Source organism: Choloepus didactylus, chromosome 3, assembly GCF_015220235.1.
Source record: "Choloepus didactylus isolate mChoDid1 chromosome 3, mChoDid1.pri, whole genome shotgun sequence".
Taxonomy (NCBI): Eukaryota; Metazoa; Chordata; class Mammalia; order Pilosa; family Megalonychidae; genus Choloepus; species Choloepus didactylus.
The window spans coordinates 58,998,028-59,017,054 of record NC_051309.1 but is presented as its reverse complement, the minus strand read 5'-3'; the positions used below and the strand labels follow the sequence as shown (position 1 = coordinate 59,017,054).

The 19,027-nt window shown below is 42.0% G+C and overlaps 1 protein-coding gene across 1 annotated transcript in view; it reads left to right on the top strand.

Moving 5' to 3' along the window:
- Positions 1-1,365: 1,365 nt before the first annotated feature.
- IGFBP7 (insulin like growth factor binding protein 7) overlaps positions 1,366-19,027 on the top strand; it is a 93,891-nt gene continuing 76,229 nt past the window's right edge. The window contains exon 1 of the mRNA XM_037829880.1: positions 1,366-1,890. Coding sequence (XP_037685808.1) covers positions 1,404-1,890 — 487 coding nt within the window. The 5' untranslated portion in view covers positions 1,366-1,403. The remainder of the gene's footprint in view (positions 1,891-19,027) is intronic.

Genomic DNA, 19,027 nt, shown 5'->3' with positions numbered 1-19,027 from the left:
CACACACACACACACACACACACACACACACACACACACACACACACACACTGCAGAGCCTGAGGGCTTTGTCTGGCTACAAAGCCCACCTTAGAGAAGCTGACTTGACAAGTGCCCTCATTGACTCTTTCCCTTCCTGCTCACTTCCCCCTCCCTCACTGGTGTGTCCTAACATCACCTCCCCAGTCCTTAGACTGGAATCTTTTGCTTCTGGAGAAACCAAAACCATGACAAGTAGCGAAATCAATTTAGTGCATCTTGACTACGGAATTAATACAATTGAAAGAGAATAGGAGAGAAAATGTCAGTGTACTCTGCACTAGTTTCAATTTAGCACTGTGTACTGGGTCACACAAACTATTATCTCTTATTGTGAGACAAAGGCAAGAATGTTTGAGAAAACTAAGCTCTAAGGACTTTTCATCAGCTTTTTAACAATGGTCATGTTAACATCCGACCTTTTTTAAAAAAAAGTGCCACTTTTCTAGGATATGCTTAGGAAAGGCCAAAATGCTGCCTTGGATTTTTCGGATAGGAGGGGTTTGAAGGATCCAATCTTCTTGGAGGAAGAGACTTTAAAAGTCGAGTTTGCAGAGCTCTTTACAGAAAGTTTGGGGAACTAGTCTATCTTTTACATCAAAGACGTCACAGAAAGGCTGGTGAAGGTTCGGGGTGCTTTGGGTACCTCAGGGGTACCGCCGCGGAGGAGCCAGCTTACCCTGCAACCCCTGGCTATGCTTCTGTTCTCCGGAGGGTAGACGGATGTCTAGAACAATTTAGTATGAACTTAAGTCAATAACGCAACCCTCCCCTGGAATGGAGTACTAACACTTAAGTGCTCACAAAATATGGCTTCCCATAAGAAAGCTCATGATTTTCTTTGTTAATGCCACGGAGGAGGAGCCAGTCATAAGGTTCTAGAAAGAGGCGTGTTTGGCCACGATTTGTCCTTTTAGTCTGACACCCAAGACCACACTGGGCAGGTGGCCAACGAAAAACACAAAATCGCCATGTCCTTAAAAGAGCTTCCCAAACCACAAAATGGAGAATTTAACAGATTAAACACTGGGTCATTTCAAAGTCGTTGTCGTTGTTAGGAATTATAAATCATAAATGTCTGGACCTGCAAGGCGAGGAAGGAGAGTTTAAGGGGACCGCTCTCACTGCGGCTGGCAGAGGGGCTGAGCGGGGCTAGCTAGATGAACTCTGCAGGCAAAAGCCGGCCCCAGGAGCGCACTCGGGCCGCGCGGTCCGGGGAGGGCGGCCGAGCCGATGGCGCGGGCGGGGCGGCAGCGCTCTCACCGCCCCGGGGTGTGGTTCTCGCGGCCCGGGCGGGCGGGGCGGCGGGTTAAAGGCGTCTGCCGATCCGAGCCGCCCCACTCGCGCTCCCGCCGCTGCCGCCAATGCGCCCAGCCATGGGGCGGCCGCCGCTGCGCGCCCTCTTCCTCGGCGCCGCCGGGCTGCTGCTCCTGCTCCTGCCCCTCTCCTCTTCCTCCTCTTCGGACGCCTGCGGCCCCTGCGAGCCGGCCGTCTGCCCGCCCCTGCCCCCACGGGGCTGCCCGCTAGGCGAGACCCGGGATGCGTGTGGTTGCTGCCCGGTGTGCGCCCGCGGCGAGGGCGAGCCGTGCGGGGGCGGCGGCGCCGGCAGGGGGCACTGCGCGCCGGGCATGGAGTGCGTGAAGAGCCGCAAGAGACGGAAGGGTAAAGCCGGGGCAGCAGCCGGCGGCCCGGTGGTGAGCGGCGTGTGCGTCTGCAAGAGCCGCTACCCGGTGTGCGGCAGCGACGGCACCACCTACCCCAGCGGGTGCCAGCTGCGCGCCGCCAGTCTGCGGGCCGAGAGCCGCGGGGAGAAGGCCGTCACCCAGGTCAGCAAGGGCACCTGCGAGCAAGGTGGGCACCAGCGCTTTCTACGCCATCCCGCCCCTCTCGGCTCGCGCGGGCAGCAGAGCCGGGCGCCCCCTTGTGGTTCAGACCCGATGGGGCAGCAGTGGTACCCGCGCTGGTACCCGCGACTCCTTCCGCACCCATCCAAAAGACAGATGGGAGGGGAGAAGTTGGCAACCGCGAGGATGCCGGGAGGGTTGGGCGGTGCCTCCTCATCTCTTTTTTTGGTAGTTTTGACAGTTTGATTCATGCGTGAAGAAAGTGAGAACTCGCAGGCACAGGGACTGATGTATTTTTAGAAAAGATTTTCCAGTGCCTCAGACTCCCCTATCTGAAAAGCTCACCGAGCTCATGTTGGGAATTCAGTTCGTTAGAGATGCCGCCACTCACCGGAGATCCAGAGGTGTCTTTCTTTCTTGGCTTGGGTGTGTAGATAGAGGTGAAGTCAAGAGCTGGGGAACGAGAAAGTAAAATACAAACTAAGGACTTTCAGAGAAAAGTTTTTTAGCCCACATTTAATTAGTAGATTGTAAGAATTTTAAAAATCGGATTTCATAGTTACTTATTGTTAAGGAAAATAATTCAGTTATTGGAAGTTACAGGTTCTCAAAGGATAAGCTAATTATTTGTAGGCAAGAATAAAATAAAAACTCTTTGAAGAGTATTCTTATGACGTAGTTTATGTTGTAAACTTTTTGACTGGTTTTTTGTTTTCCTTTTTTTTTTAATTTTTGCATAATTTATCCTCAGGATGCACTATTCAGCAGGAATGCCTTTGAGATTATTTTTGATAGTTCGTTTTGTTCCAAATAAGTCCAAGCTTGCCATAACTGAAATGGGAATGTAAGTAAAGTCTAGACTTGAAAAAAAAAAAAACATAGAAATTTTAACTCTAATGCCTGCAGTAACAATTTCCATAGGCAGCAGGTCCAGGGGAAAGTTGGAAATCCAACTTGGCAGCCCCTCTTCTGGTCCCAGCCAAGATAGAAAAGGGAAGGGAGGTAGTTCTAATAAAATGACAGAAGCTATTGCTTCTTTAACACAGCTCAGACTTTCTCCAAACTTTCAAGATAATATTTTTTTCTATAGAGTTTTTCCCAGAAGTCTGTATGCAAATAGGTTGTATGTCACCAATTTTAGAGTTAAGTATTGAAAGCCTTTAATCGCTATCAACTAATTATATTATCATCACCTTGGACTTAGAAAATCATAACCCAAAATAATCAGCACACTTTTCCAAGAGATACAGTCATTTGTTCCGTCAGGTCCATTTTATCAGTCATATCAGGAAAAGAGAAATGTGCATGGTTTAAGAATTCATTCCAGATATTGAGATTTTCTTATAATCATTCCAAGGGGAATTTTCTCCATAGTCTTTCAAAGGCATTGATACCTGTTTTGTCAGGGCAGTAGGTTAGCTCCGTGTCCTAATTTGCCAGGGCCGCTATAACCAAGCACCACAGGCTAGTTGGCTTAAACAATAGAAATTTATTGTCTCATGGTTCTGTAGACTAGAAGTTCAAAATCAAGATATTGGCAGGAGCGTGCTTCCTTTTAAAAGGAAAGTCTGTTCCATGACTCTCCCCTAGCTTCTGGTAGGCAGCTGGCAATCCTTGGCGTCCCTTGGCTTGTGGCAGCATAACTCAATTTCTGCTTCTGTCACATGGCCATCTCTCTGTCTCTGTGTCCAAATTTACCCACCTTATAAGGACACCAGTCATATTGGATTAGGACCCACCCTAATCCAGTTTGGCATCATCTTAACTAACATCTTCAAAGATCCTGTTTACATAAAGTTCACATTCACAGGCTCAGAGGTTAAGATTTGATCACGTCTTTTGGGGGAACACGATTTGATCCATAGCACTTAGTGATTGTTCAGTGTTGTCATTTTCTAGCCTGTAGTTACTTTTATCCCCTTTTCTCTCCTGCCACTAAATATTCGCACAGTATGATAATAAAATATTGAGACTGATTGTCATGTAGAACCAATCTCATTACTTTTTAGTCATACCATGTACACCCAGCTGCTCCGCACCTCTCCAGTCTGCAAGTCCCTTGAGGTACAGACTTGGCTTGTCTTTATATTTTGAGAAATGTTAGGAGAAATAGCATCTAAAACTGGAAACTTTGACATAAAATGCCCTTTTCTTCCCAACCTAAATTTAGAGATACGGGGTCTAGTGCCTGGGACAATTTACTGGAGAATGCCAGAGAAAGATTTACCAGAGTACTTTCCCATGGCAGAGACAAGTTAATGCTAAAACCAGATCTCTGAACATATTTCTCCTGCCATCTGGGTGTGTTTTGATGATTATAGAACTAACCTGGACAGAGCCCTTTACTTCTGTACCATTCAGTACTGGGCTTTGCAAAGAATAAGGAATTCTTTTTCCAGCCATTTCTGTCCTTAGAAGTCACCTGAGTTATGCTTCCTAGAGTACTGAGAGGGAGAGGGTCTTGTAGGATGCAGCCACATGGTATGGTTCCATCTGTGCTCTGTCCTGTTGATCTTATTTAACATATATTGAGCATCTAGTTTGTGTCAGCACTGGGTTAGGTGCTGGATATCAGGATAAACAAAACAGAGCTGGTCTTGCTGATTATGAAAGTAGCCAAAAAGATGCAAACTCACCTACCAGAGCACTTTCTCTGGAGCCCTGGGGCCACGCCCAGGCTTCTCCTTTTCTAGTCCACTACTTACCCACCTCTTGATAGAGATCTTGGCTTACTAGTTGCCCTTACCTCTCTGACCGGAAGCAAAGCCATCTGCTTGAAAATCTGTCTGAAAGCTAATGAGCTAATAATCTGAAATCTTGGAACTGTCGTCATGAGTTCAATGCCTTTAGATCTTACTGAAATCCCTAAAGTCATGAGTAACTGGAAAGGGGGATATAACGATTCAGTTTAGTAGAAAGACGTTAACTTAGAAAAGATGAAACTTATAATAAGATCTCACAGTTGGAAGAGAATATCATACTCCTTTAATCCAATTCTTGGCTCCCTCTTTTGTTCCTGTTCCTTGAAATCTGAATTCCTTGGCAATCCTGTTTCAGCCATCTTGGTACCTTGGGTATCATCCCCTCTTCTCCCTGAGGATTACTTGTACTCATGGAGTCAGAATGTCATTCTTAAGGGTCTCCCTTCTTAGTTCCTTTAGGACCAAGCCCAAATTACTTAGCAGAATATATGAGACTCTTCACAGTATGACTCTGTTGTAATATCTGGACCTCTTCTCTCCCATCCCCTCCATAGATTTTATGCTCCAGCCACAATAACTGTTTGCCCTTCACATTTCAACATGTCACATTTCTTCATACCTCCATGCCTTTGTTCGTGCTTTTCTTCTACCTGGAATGACTCTCACCTTTTTGCCCTTTCCCCCCCCACACACACACACACCACGGTCACATCCCCACCCTCACCCTCACCCTCTACCCTTTGAACTCTTTGCTTTCAAGGATCAATCCACTCTGGGAAGCACCCTGACTCCCCTTCCCAGGCCCCTTCCTCATAATTTGTGTTTTGTTTTTCTGGGATTCTGTGTATGTTTCCAGACACTTTTTCAACAAATATTTATTGTATACATAGTGTGTATATGTATACAAGAGACATAATAGAGGGGTAGATAAGATGACAGATGATCAGCTCTAGAGCCAGACTCCCTGGGTGTTAATCTCAGCTCTCTCACTTACTAACTTGAGCAAGTTGCTTGACCTCTCTGTACCTAAGTTTCCTTACCTTTAAAATGGGGATTATAATCATATCTATCTCATAGGGTTGCTGCGAGGATTCTATATTGTGAAGATTATCCATAGAAAGCACTTGATGAATATTGATGGTTGATGTCATTTTTCGAGTGGAAAGTAAGCTGAAAGGAAGGGAGTTTTTGTTCCCTGATAAATCCCTAAAGGCCTAGATAGGTGCCTGGGACATAGTAGATGCTTTAAACATGTATTGGAGGATTGAATGAATATATGAATTTGCCGGGCATTCTTCTAGTCTCAAGGTAAACAGCCTTAAATAAGGTAGACAAGGTCCCTATCTCGTGAAGCTTTGTGTAAGCTTTAGACAGAAACAAGTAAACAGATATTTTTGCATAATAATAATGCTGAGGGATGGATGAGTGGTGTTATGTGAGGAGGGTAGAGCCAGGTGAAGGACCCACGTGAGGATTCAGTGAAGCGTCCTGTTCTGGGCAGAGGGAGCAGTAAGCGAATGGGCCTTTGGAGAGAAAATGCTCAGCCATCACAGTAACTCTCCCACTGCCTTCGAAGGGCTCTTCGAATGCCTCTCTTCCCCACTTGATTGTGGGGACTCCATCCTATAAGTCTGGCAAATAGTTGGGCGCGCTTCAGAAATATGTGTTGATTAAACAAAGAAATCCTGTTAAGAAAGCATTTTCCCATTTGGAAATGTAGGCAGTGGATTCTGCTGCCTAGCTCCTCTCTTCTTACATATTCTGCCTTCCTGAAGTCTGAGCCAAGGAATACATCTGACTGTGACTCATCTTCCCATCCTTCACTATCTTGCCCTCGAACATTGGATGGTCACTTTTTTCCTCCAAATCCCACCATTTCCACCCACCCTTATTGGTTACAAATAAGTCCCAAACCAAAGAACTGGCTTTGTAAATGAAAAAACCTTCTGTAAAACTTCTGGTTTTCAGAAACTCGTTTTAGTTGATGGTTTGTAGACATTTGTTCTTTGAGAAGCTCATTTCGGGCTCATCTTTGTGTTGATAACTTATTATTTAAAGGCTCATAGTCTGTTGTTATCATTCAGTAAATTCCTGAACTTTTGTGAATGTTGAAACAGGGATTCCAGAATTAAATTGTTAATGGGATGGTTTATCTCGGGAATGCAAGTCAGTGTAAAACTTTGTTAAACTAACATTGTTGTACCATGAAGACCTCAGGGAGCCCAGAAGAGGGGTTCTTAACCCAGACTTGTGGAGCAAGGGCCAGAAATGACTTTCTGGAAGAGTGGTGTCCTGAGACTGAGGAATGAGAGGAAATTGGCTGGAGGAGGAGTTAGCATGGGCGTTGGAGTGGAGTTAGAAGGAAGATGAGAAGTGTGGTCCAGCAGAAGGAATGGCACGTGATTTCATGGGGCTGCGTCTTAGGGAGGGAAAGCAGAAGTGGCAACTGGACACTTAACAGAGCCCAGTGATGGAAAGCCCTGGGGCCTGTTAAAGAGTTTAGGAGAGCAATGAGAGCCATTGAGGGTTTTAATCAAGGGAGTGATATAATTGAATTTGTGCTTGTTAAAAATCTCTGTGGCTGCCCTTAGGAGAATGGATTGGAAGGGGGTGAGACTGTGGTCAGGGACTCCATTAAGAAGCTATTACAGTAATCACAGCAAGAGATGGCTAGACTCTTTGTTCACAAGAACTTCAGCTTCTCTCGCGGATCTTAGAAGCATTGTCAAATCTAACCTGCTGTGGCAAGCTGTTTGTTACTTGGGTATGAAAGACCCTTGCTGAACTTTCTCTGACTGAATGCTCACAAAGTGCCCTGACATCACTTGCTTGTTAGCCAGTCCTGCTCCCAAATTACAACCACTTGCTCACCTGGGGAGGCTCTCATCTGTCTTCCGTCATCTTCCCCCTAAAACCCTCACTACTCTCTCTCTCTCTTCCATATCAAAAACGGAAAAAATCTGCACCAGCCCCATGGAAATGCTTTTAAAATTTTTCTGGCTTAAGTTGCCCTCTTTCACATAGAAAGTCCTTGAAAGCTGAGCTTTCTCACTGGTTCCTTATCATTTTACCTAGTTTTAATCATTGTATATTAGGAAAAATGTAAGAAACTATGCTTTAGAAAAGGAAATAGGCAGTCTTGAAGAAGGGGTTTAAAGGATTTGAGATTCTTTTAGAGGAAAGTAATCCGAAGAACAAATTAATGTTTCTTCACAGTTTGAGATTTAGTTATTAAATGGAAAGGGCCTCACCAACAGTTGCACAATTCATCAGGAGACAGAATTAAAAGGCCTGGAGTTCAGCAGCCACAAACCATGTTTCGATTACACACCAGGAAGAACTTGCTGGTAAAAACTGTGGAATACTGTAACGTGCTCATGTGTTAGCCAGAAGAATCTCTGTTTCTGAGACTCTCTTTTGGAAAACTGCGAAATAAACTAAGTGAGAAAAGGAAGGGCCCTGAGAGGATTTCCTAACTTTTAAGATCTTTTATGCTCTAGAGCTCTGAGATGGACTGATCAAGCTGAACAAGCACTGATTGAGATCCTTAAATATGATTTCCATCCTGTCCCTAGAGCCTGCCCTCAGGGTCCACTGCAGAACTGCCTTCTAGAAGAAACTGCCTTATAAGGCTCTTTTATGGGTGCTTTAGTAATGAAACACCCTTGGCTAGAGTCCAAGGCCGGTGGCCTTCCCTTATTCTGAATTCCTCTTTACAGTGGATAAGATTATGGTGCTTCCGTTACCTCCAGTTACCCCGCAAATAATCTGACCTCATCTGTGTTTTTAATTGTAAGACAAATAACATCTTGTTTCTAGTAACTGTTAAAAAAGGAACCCTGAATTGTTCTCAAAAGAACTTTCAAGACAGGAAATATATATGAGTGTAACTTTCGTTGTAATTCAGATCTAGGAGTGGCACAGGTAGAAAACAAATCAATAAGTCTACTTATTTTAAGCAATTTTAAAAATTTCCCCATGAGTCCTTTACTCTTGAGGAGTGTGTATGTTGGGGGGCTCTGGGTACATGGCTAGAAATGTCCAGGAAAAGCCTCCCCAAGCCTGTTCTGTGTGGACTGGCCTGGTCAGTCAAGAACCTCCACTCCTACCCCATCCCCACAGTCTCTACCTGGAAGAAAGTGGGGACTCAAGAGAAAAAAGCCAGGGTTGATAGTGGGGGAGGGAATCAGTTTATTTTTAACTTAAAATTGATGTGTTAAATAGTTGAGCTCTGTTTTATTCCAACTTGGATTAATGGCAAAATAGTCTGGCCCCTTTGAAAAAGCTAATTTGTTTAACCGACACCACCATTCTACAGAGGAACGCTGGGTAAGCTTAATTAGAAACGGGGGCATACCCTCCTCCCCTCCCCACCCCCCAAGCCTCTACACAGCAGAGGGTTGTCAGGGAGTGGAATGTTCCAGCAAATCCAGGAAGGGATAGCTGTTCCCAAAAGCAGATCAGAGTTGCATAGAAATTTTGTGTCTGAAAAATAAGAAAGTTTCAGACCAGGTAAAACAGACCTGCTAACTCAATAATTAGCAAAGTCCCGTTCATATGGTATAAAGTACTACACACAAAGTGTTAACAGGGCTAAACCTGCATTTTCAAAGTAGAGTGTACCACTGTAAGAAAGCAACACCTTGAAAACCTCAGGATAATATATATGTAAGAAATGAAGATACAGTTTCGTCTGCCTGCTTCACAGGATAACAACGAAGGTCAAATTATGTAATGGACATGAAAGCACTTTATAAACTGTGTAGCACCAAGTAACTGTAAAGACTTGTTATTGAACAGACTGAAAACTCCTTGTGAGCAGGGATTGTATCTTTGCAACTCTTCTGGAAATGTAAAATTATTTCAAACTACAAAGTTTAAAACAAAAGTGATTCAAGAGAGTCAAACTCTCAAATGTGAAAAAGTTTTAGGAATTCCTTAACCAACTATTTTGCTTATAGTTTTTTTTTTTTTTGATGGATTAACAATGGGGATATATGATAAATTTGCATCTAAAGCGCCCTTTCAATCAGCATAAAATAAAAATTCTATGTGATAACAATGTTTATGTCATAGTTGAATTAGCTTTTTGTGGTACATAAAATAGTGGTGTACCTTATAATAAATGTCATGTTACATTCAATGAAAGACGGTATTTCCTAAATGAATGATTGTTTCCAAGTGGGCTTGAGTTGTCATGCTTTTCTCCATACAGATCTCTGAAACCTGAAGTCAGCCTCAGTCAATCCAGGGCAAGATTAGAAATCCCAAAGCCCCCATCTCCTGAATGGGAATCCAAAGGTTCTCAAAGGGCCAGTGTGCTGGGAGCGGCTGGCAGGAGTATTTGGCCAAGCCAGGCCTCTCGGAGCATAATGTTTGTGTGTGCTGTTTGATCACTTCCCAGGCCTTTCTGGCAGCTCCAAGTAGAGCAGAGAAGAAAAATCGCTCAGTAACTGTCAACACGCCCAAGCGTTGCGCTCTTACCGGAGGTTTTAACCCTGGGTGCTGGCCCTGACCCTGGCACTGCTCCACCTTCAATCATATTTACACCACGACCACACTAAGGCTCATTGTAGGGATTCCCTTTTGAGGGAATTTGCGTTTTTAAGGAGCCAAAGGTTAAGAATTGAAATGTATGTTTCTGTCAGCTAGATAACAACCTGCAGACGGAAGATTCACATAGGCGTGTGAGAACTCAATTAAGCACAAACCATTTTGACTTTCTGGGATGAAAAAAAAAAGCACTTTGGTATTCTAACAGGCAGAAATGCAGCTGATTCAAATCACTCTATTCTTTCACGTTTTTCTTGCAAGAAGGCACATCTCCTGCTTTCTTAGAAGCTTGTCTTTTTCCCCCCCAAGTGAGAAAGGCTCAAAGACATTTTATTTACATGACCACAGATTAGCAGGCCAGCAGTCAATTGGTTGATTAGGAGACTATCACAGTGAATTGGGAAAGCTTTAGATCTGACATCTGTTCTGCTCTCTTTTGGCCTGACCCCAAGTGAAGGAGAAACATTTATCAAGAAATACATCTCCTGGAACATTCAGAAGGTTTTGAAAGAGACCACACAGAAATGAAACTTCAGGAATGTGTCAGGGTAGCCCAAGCCTGCAGGATACAAAGCCTGCTCCTTCTCCGTGGGAGTTTTCAGAACTTTCTGCTCAGGGAACAGAAATCCAAAAGTGAATTTCAACAGCAGCTGCTGCAATTACACTACAACCCTAGCTTCCAAAGGAACCCCTCCAGGAAGCCATAGAGCATTTGATAGACAGTAAAATGCTTGTGCAGCACCAAGTTAAAGAAGGGAAAGCAAGAAGAGACATGCAGTGTGACGGCTTGTTAGAGATCCTCAGCCCAGCTGGAGAGGGCAGGCTGGGGCAGAGATCAAGAGGCTGCCCAATTTTTGACAGGCCAGGGCTTGGGAGCCAGAGGCCTCTCTCTGCTCAGGTGTGTCTCAGATCAGAACTGCAGAGCAGGAGGGAGAAGCAGCTCTGGCTTGTATTTTTCTGCACTGCAGAGCCTTTGGTTCACTAGAAGGTAACTGTTGAGGCAAGCCCATTTGGGACCCAGTCATGATGTGGGAAAGCTAGTGGCCCCCTCCCTCTTTCGGCCTATCTTTGCATGCTGCCCCGTTTTCCTGTCTGGCTGAGCTCAAAGATATATGGTTTACTTTTTCCACCCTCTAAGCCTTTCAATATTGGTTACAGACTCTGGCCAGCAACTCTGTAAATGATGAGCTCTGCTTAACCTGCTCCCCCTCATTCCACCCCCATACTCGTGAGCCACCACCTCTGGCCTTCTCCAGCAGGAGACCAAATTGGCCAAGAAATTGCATGCCAACTCGGAAAGGCAGCCAAGCCAGGAGCCATGTGTGACCCTCCCTTTCTTGACACTGCCTTGGGATGAAGATTTTTCAGATGTCTTAGGATCCTAATCCACTCCATGCATCAGCCCAAAGCCTATCACACTCTCAGGACAAGCCCAGGCTGTCTGTCATGAAGCTAAGGGAGGCGGGGGCAGCTGCAGCCCCACAGTGACCAGTTGCTCCCAACTCTTGTGACTGTGCTGGGCACCCAGCAGCTTAGACTTAGCTAGTTGGTGTACATGAGGAAGTATAACCAAGGGGATTAGGATGTGAACTTTGGTGTCATATCTCCCCTGCTCTGTTATTCAACTACTTGTGTGGCCTTTTCTCCTTGAGTCATAGTTTTCTTACCTGCAAAATAGATATAACAATAATTTTCACCATTTAGGATTTGGGGGAAGCTAAGTGAGATAATACCTGAAAATATCAGTAATGCATAGTAGTAATACATATACAAAATAATATATAATAATAATACATAGTAAGATTTCATTATTTCACTTCATTAATTATTAGCCTTATAAAACCTGGAAATTAGTTCATAAGTTCTATGACTGTATCATGTTGATGCCTTACTTTGACCAATCCAAACACAATATTCCCCATGTGTCCCCGGGTTAGATCTGAAACCTCTGGTAGGATGTATGCAAACAGAACGATAAGATAATGTTCTTATAAGCAGATACCCAGAAATTTACATCCAGCTCCTGTTCTTGCGCTGCAAGGATTCCAGGACAGGGATTTCTGTCCCAACTTTGAAAGATCCTAGTCCAAATGCAGATGGGCTAAAGGGAGCCACAAGGATGATTGCCAGACAGTGCATTTTGCTTTGCCACAGCGAATATCACCATCTTCAAGGCCAGTGTCACACACATTACCTTCTAATAGGATCATTTTAGATTCAGGTGACACTCAAATTCAGTAATTCTTGGCCTGTCTCTGGACTGCATATTAAATTTTGTTTGCTGGTTCATTTAAAAAAAAAGAAAAAAACTGAGGTACTGGCTCCAAAGAGGAATGTGAACCAAAATCATAGAGATTGGCACAGTGCCCATTAGGTACACATTGGGAATTATCCTTGGCTTTTAGATTCCTGTTAGCGGAAATAATAAAGCCTTTGCTGCAATCTGTGTGTCTTCTTTTGCTTACACTTGTAGCCTCAGCTTATCAAGAGCTCATTTAAAAAATCAGAACAGTTAACTACAGATGGGGCATATTTAAACTCAGGGAGGCAACCACTCAGGTTGGTTCTTTGCATCCATCTGAGAAGTGATAACCTCCACCTCCCAGCATGGAATGGAGAAGGGAAGACATGAGTGTGGAGTGGTTTAAGAGGCAGATCCATTAGCAGCAGAAATTTAGAATGAAATTGTCACAATGTTTGGAATACAGACTTTCCATGAATTATGTGCTCTAACACCATCTAAGGCAGTGGTTCTCTACTTGGCTGCGCTTCAGAGATTCTCCCAGAGAGCTTTACAAAACTCTGATGCCTGAGATTCTGATTGAATTGGTTTGAAGTGTGTTCCCTAGGCAGCAAGACTTTTAAAAGTTCCCCAGGTCTAGAACATTGTTCTAAAGAGACTTTAAGTGACTTTGGGGGTACTGCCCTTCCTTGAGATAATTATAACAATAATGGGCCAATTTTAGCTCTGTTTATCCTGCATCTAATGTTTTACAGCAGGAGGACTTTTCCGAATATCTAGTACAATATATTTTAGGAAGTGGAAGCCCTAGAAAAACATGGTTACTCAACATAGTGAAGGCAACATGGCCATTTAACTACTTCTATCTCCTTGGCCATTTCAGTGTTCTTATATCCCAATCAGACAGAATAGAAATATTTCTACATGTCAGTATCATTATGGGTATTAAAATAAGTTTGGGTATTATCAGTCTTTAAGAAAAGCCACACAATCTAATCTTCCAATTATTTGACTGTACCATAAATTCCATGACCCCAATGCTTTTGATCTGTTTTGTTCACTGTTGACTCCTTAGAGTCTAAAACAGCCCTTGGGATGTAGTAGGTACTCAATACGTACTTGTTGAGTAAATGCATGAATAATTAAGAGTGGATTATAGTATGTCCTGTTGGAAAGGGGGAGCGTCACACTGGTGGAAGCCCAGCACTCTCCATCAAGCCCTCTGGAATGAAAGTGGGAGAAGTGGCTCTGCCCAGCTCCTCTTCAGCCTAGAGGAAAATGCCTTGTCACCAGCCAATTGGCATCTTCTCAAGTTGCCCTTACTTGCTATCACAAAAACTCTGAAACAGAGAACAAATGTTCAGTTCAATCTTATCTACCCCTAATCATTTCTCATGCAGTGGGAATGGTATCCTACCGCAGCCACTGGCTGTGTGACCTTGGGAAACTTACTTGACTGCACTGAACATCAGTGTTCTCAGCTGTTAAATGAAGATACTACCCAGTTCACAAGGTGGTTGTGAGAGTTACGGGAGTTGATATGTTGTAAATGCTTAGCACAGTGTCTGGCCCACAATAGACCTTTAATAAGGGTTAATTTTAGTCTACCTTCCCCTTCGCTTTAACAACAGAGGAGGATCCAATTATTTGGCAGTGGTCAGGAGAACAGTGATGAGCATTAGGGAACTGCCAAGGTTTTTGAGGGCAGCAACCACGTGTGGGTTATGCTTTCTTTGTATGACCCAAAGCATATAACATAGTTCTGGACACACAATAGGTTTTTAGTAAATATTGCTGACTGTTGATCCATTTTCACAAACATGGAATCCCTGAGTCCGCTGTCCCAATGCTGGGCCTGTTTTTGCCCTGTGCCCACCTTCAAGCATGACTTCGCACTTCTTCACATGCCCTAAAAAAACCCATTCCAAAAGACATTAGTGAGAAGTGCAGATTTTACTATTTTACCAAATTTTCATGTGGGTGAAAGAAAGGTTTTATGGGAGGGTCCCTCCTCCCACTTCCCTCTCTAGTCTCCCCACTAACAAGAGGCACTTGCATTGCCCATCCTTCACACACAGCCAACCTCCCAGGCTCCTTCCTTCACCTCCCTGCAACCAGGCCTCATCTCTCTCCTGATTCACACACATCAATTAGGCTCAGTTAGGAGCCCTGGCTCCTCTGAATTCACCCTTCACTTAGCTCAGGAAACAAAGGTTATCTGAATCCCCACTGTCATTAGAAATGAAAAAGTATAATACCCCATCCCTCATTTCATATTGGGTACCTGCTTTTTATATATGCTCAGTGCCTCAAGGAATTCACAGTGGTGAGAAAGACAATGCCTCTTCTCGAAGGAGCCTACAAACCTGTGGTCCATCCTGATGGTTCGGGAAGTGTGGGAAGGCAGACGAAGCAGGTAGACTGAAAATAAAGGAATCCCTGACAAGTCAGTAAAAATGCATAGAAGCAAAGTGTCCAGAGACACAAACCTACACTTCCACCCTTTTTTTCCTTTTTTTAATCTTTGGAGGCATATTTTCTGTGCAATTTCCACAGGAATGAAAATAATGAACAAAGATACATTCACATTTGCGGTCCATGAATACATTATAATTTAATTACAGACTATATGAGCTTATAAATAATGTAACCATGGCTAGGTGTGTAGTATATAAATGAATTAGTTTTTCCTTTGCCCAAAGAGACATTCTGGAACAAGAGATGAGTGTATCTCATTTTCATTTTACTCAGAATTGAGCTAAGGAGAGAATATTGATCCAAAATAATCTTAAAGATTGTGTTTAAACATCTTGGTAAATGCTAAGAAAAAAATATGCAATAAAGGTACTTCTCTCAGGTTATCTCTCTGGGAAACATGCAATAGCATGAAAGTGCTGTTTTGCAGTTAGTCCTCAGTGATCCGTTGTCAGATATTTAGCTTTTTGGACAAACCACCATGGATTTCAAATTCTAGACATATATCTCTGCTGCTTGATTTACTCTTAGCTGTCATGCAGTTTCTGTGTGTTCTGAGAGTATGTGCTACTTTAATTTCATTTTTTAATAAAGATTTTTTATTGAAGAAAAAAAATTTTGAAAAATTTGTAGAGTTCATCAAAATCAACACAATCATTAATATTTTTATTGTATTCCATTAAATATTTTATTATATTCCATTTTAGTCTTTTATCCAGGCATATATTACATAATTATTTTGATCATGCCAAGTGTATTTTTATAACCTTGGTTTTCATTTATAATTAATATTTCCAATCTGTTTAAAATATTTATGAATATCATTTATAATGCAGCATAATTTGAATGAACCATTATTTACTCCTGTTTTCCTCTGTTATAAATGACATTGTAATTCACATCTTTGAAAATAAAGGTCTTTCTTCCACATTATTTCTTTTGAATAGATCCCAAATTAGAATTACTGATTAAAAGGTAGAAACATTTTTTAAACCTTTGGTTCATATTAACATGTGATTCCAGTTTAAAATTAGACTCTTAAAAAATTCAGATATGTTTGTTAGCAAAGCATTCCACCACTTTTCGATTATCTTCAGATTTGGATTATACTGTCCATCTTCAATGCTATAGAGATCCATTGTTAGTTGTTCCTGCATCACAGTTCCTGTTTATGAAATTTGTAATTACAGGCCAGAAAACCAGGGGCTCCTTCTATTATCCAGTTTACATCCAAGATTGCCAAGCATAGGGAGCTTCTGATTCAGGTAACTAGAATTATTCTAGCAAGAGCAGAAAAGAATACATCTTTGTTATAAAACTTTTGTTAATGTCTAATTTAGTCAGTCAAATATTTCAGTGCAATAGGGAGACGGAAAGAATGTTCCTTTGTACATAATTGAATTGGGGGTTCATAAAAAGCATCTGCATCCCTGCTAGAGGAGCTTGAAAGTATTTACTTTAATGACAGCCACCTACATGAGATGTAGACGGTAGAAACTTTGCAAAAGTTGGAGTTTTTGTCTTTAGCACTTTTTCACAGAAGGGAGAAAAAATGATCTTTATTATTCTGTTTGATTACAATAGTAGTGTCCCTCCAATTGGTTTAAATATGAGTTCCGTGCATTATGCTGCTTGTTTCAGTTTTTCAGTTTAATGAAGACTTGACTGCTTGTTTCATCTCAGTTCATGAGATGTACCATTATTCTCACCTCGCAGGGAGAGCCTGTGGCCTGCACCACTTACAAAACTAGAAAATAATCTGCTTACGACATTTTACTGCATGTGTCCTTGGAGCTCTTCTTCGTTCCTTAAAGAGGCTGGCAAAGCCTTGTTTCTCTTTTTCTCAAGTCCTTTAATCTCCAGCACATTCATCAACAATAGCCTTTTGTAAGGCAGTTATTCGCATTAATACAGTAACTAAACACTGCCAAGAAAATATTTATAAAATGGAGAAGCTACGTGGGATTGTTCCAGCAAATGCAATCAAACACTAGTAAAAGATTTTTCCCATACTTCATCAGGAGATAGGAATAAAAACAAAACCTTAAGTCATCATAGCACAGTACAGTTTATAAGAGTTTGCACATATGTGCATATGTAGATTGCCTTTTAATCTACTCAAGAACTGCATAGTACAGGTAGTTTTTCCATATTATATATTAGGCAACCAGGATTCCCTGAGTTTGAGTGCTCAAGCAGAGCCATATGGGAAATAAGTGAAGCTGGAGCAAGGAGTTTGGTTTAGCTGCTGTGCATGCATGCACATACCCACAAGCAAATCCAAATGAAGTGGAAATGGAGTCTCAGGGCCTATCAAACATAAGAGATGCTTCACTCCAGTTCTGAAGCTGTAGACTTCCTTTCAGCTCTTAAATTTGTGTCTCCATTAAATTTCCTGTTTGTTAATATTCTGCATTTCCAAAATCTCCACTCTGGTACCGATATTTTGGAAATGCATATGTTTGTGCTTGCTTTGTTAAACCATCTATGTGTTTCCGAAGAAAAATATCCAAAGAGTCTAAGGTGGTTGTTTTAGTGTATTAAAATAATTTAAATTCCTGGTTTGGTCAGTGGCAGTTGTTTAATATAGAATGATAAAATTATTCCCCAAGTATCCATGATTTACTGGTTTAATTACACATAGTTCAACTCCCAAAGAGTATACACCTGGATCTGTTAGCTTTGCTGAATAAAATAATCAAAGTATCATTCCATTTTCTGAAGAAAATGCAAATTAAATTTTAAAAGGTAACCAGATAGATGACTGTTTTCATGTTTTCTAAAAATAGAACCTATATAAAGAGCATGAGAAAAACTTTATGAAGAACAAATTATATTTGCAATCAGTTTGAATAAAATCAAGTCTCTGGGGAGATTTCATTTTTTTTTTCCCTTTGGGTGGGTGGTACATGTATATGTGTTTCATCTCTACAGAATGAGAGTGTAACCCACTGAGAAGTCCTTCAGATCAACAGGGTGTATTCTAAGAACTGGAAGGCCTAACTTTGGACATTAGCAAAGAAAGCAGGAGCTCGCAAGTTTCTCATGGAAGCATGAGACTTATTTCAGACTCAGGAAATTCCTAGCAAGCAAAGAGGTGAAGGAACGTTTCTCAGCTATTTTCCAAATCATTTGTGTAATTATGATATTTTAGTTTGTAAATACTTCTTGGTATGTAAGTCTGTACCTAGTTTGAAGGGTCTTTTCTGGACCAGTTCCTTTAACATATAGGCAAGTGGTTAGATTTGGAGAAGGGGGAAAGGAGAAGGAAGACCAAAAAGGGCAGTAGCTAGTCTGTTTTAAGGAATGTGTTGGGATGCAAGTAATAGAAAACCTGACTGCAGTGTCTTGCCCAAAATTTGTTTGCAGAATAAGAAATCCTGATGTTGACAGATTTTAGTGCAGATTTAACTGCTCAACAATGGCACTGAGGACCCAGCATATTTGTCTTTCTGCTCTAACCTTAGAATTTTGGTTTTTGCCTTCATGCTTGATGGTTTCAAGAAGGCTTCTGCACTCCAGTCATCAAGTCCTAAATCAAGGCATTTAAAGGGAACAAGGAAAAGGGCAGTACCAACCATATATTCCATTTTATCAGGTGAGCAAATGTTTCCCAGAGGCCCTCCTCTCAGCAAGCTTCTACCTAAACTCATTGGCCAGAATTGGGTCACTTGGCCACCCCTAGCAGCAAGAAAATAAGAAGAAGGGAGTTGGGGACTGACGCTGAATAAGACTACCTACAATGTCTGCCAAAACTGGGCAGCAGTGCCTCCTTTTAGCTTTACATTTCAGACACAATTGCTGAAGGCATATTTAAACGTTGACTGCAAGTTTAGTGTTTCGAGTGCGTAGAACTCAGACTTTACTGAACTATAATCAGTCACTTAAAAATTTTTTTTATTAGAGCAGTTGTAGGTTTACAGAAAAGTTATGCATAAAATACAGAGTTCCCATATACCACCCTACTATTAACACCTTGTTTTGTGTGGTATATTTGTTACAATTCTTGAAAGAACATTTTTATAATGGTTCTATTAACTATAGTCCATCATTTAAAATAGGGTTTGCTGTGTTTTACAGTCCTATGTTGTTTTTTTTTTAATTTTGTTCTAGTAATATATATACAACCTAAAATTCCCCCTTTAACCACATTCACATATATAATTAGTGGT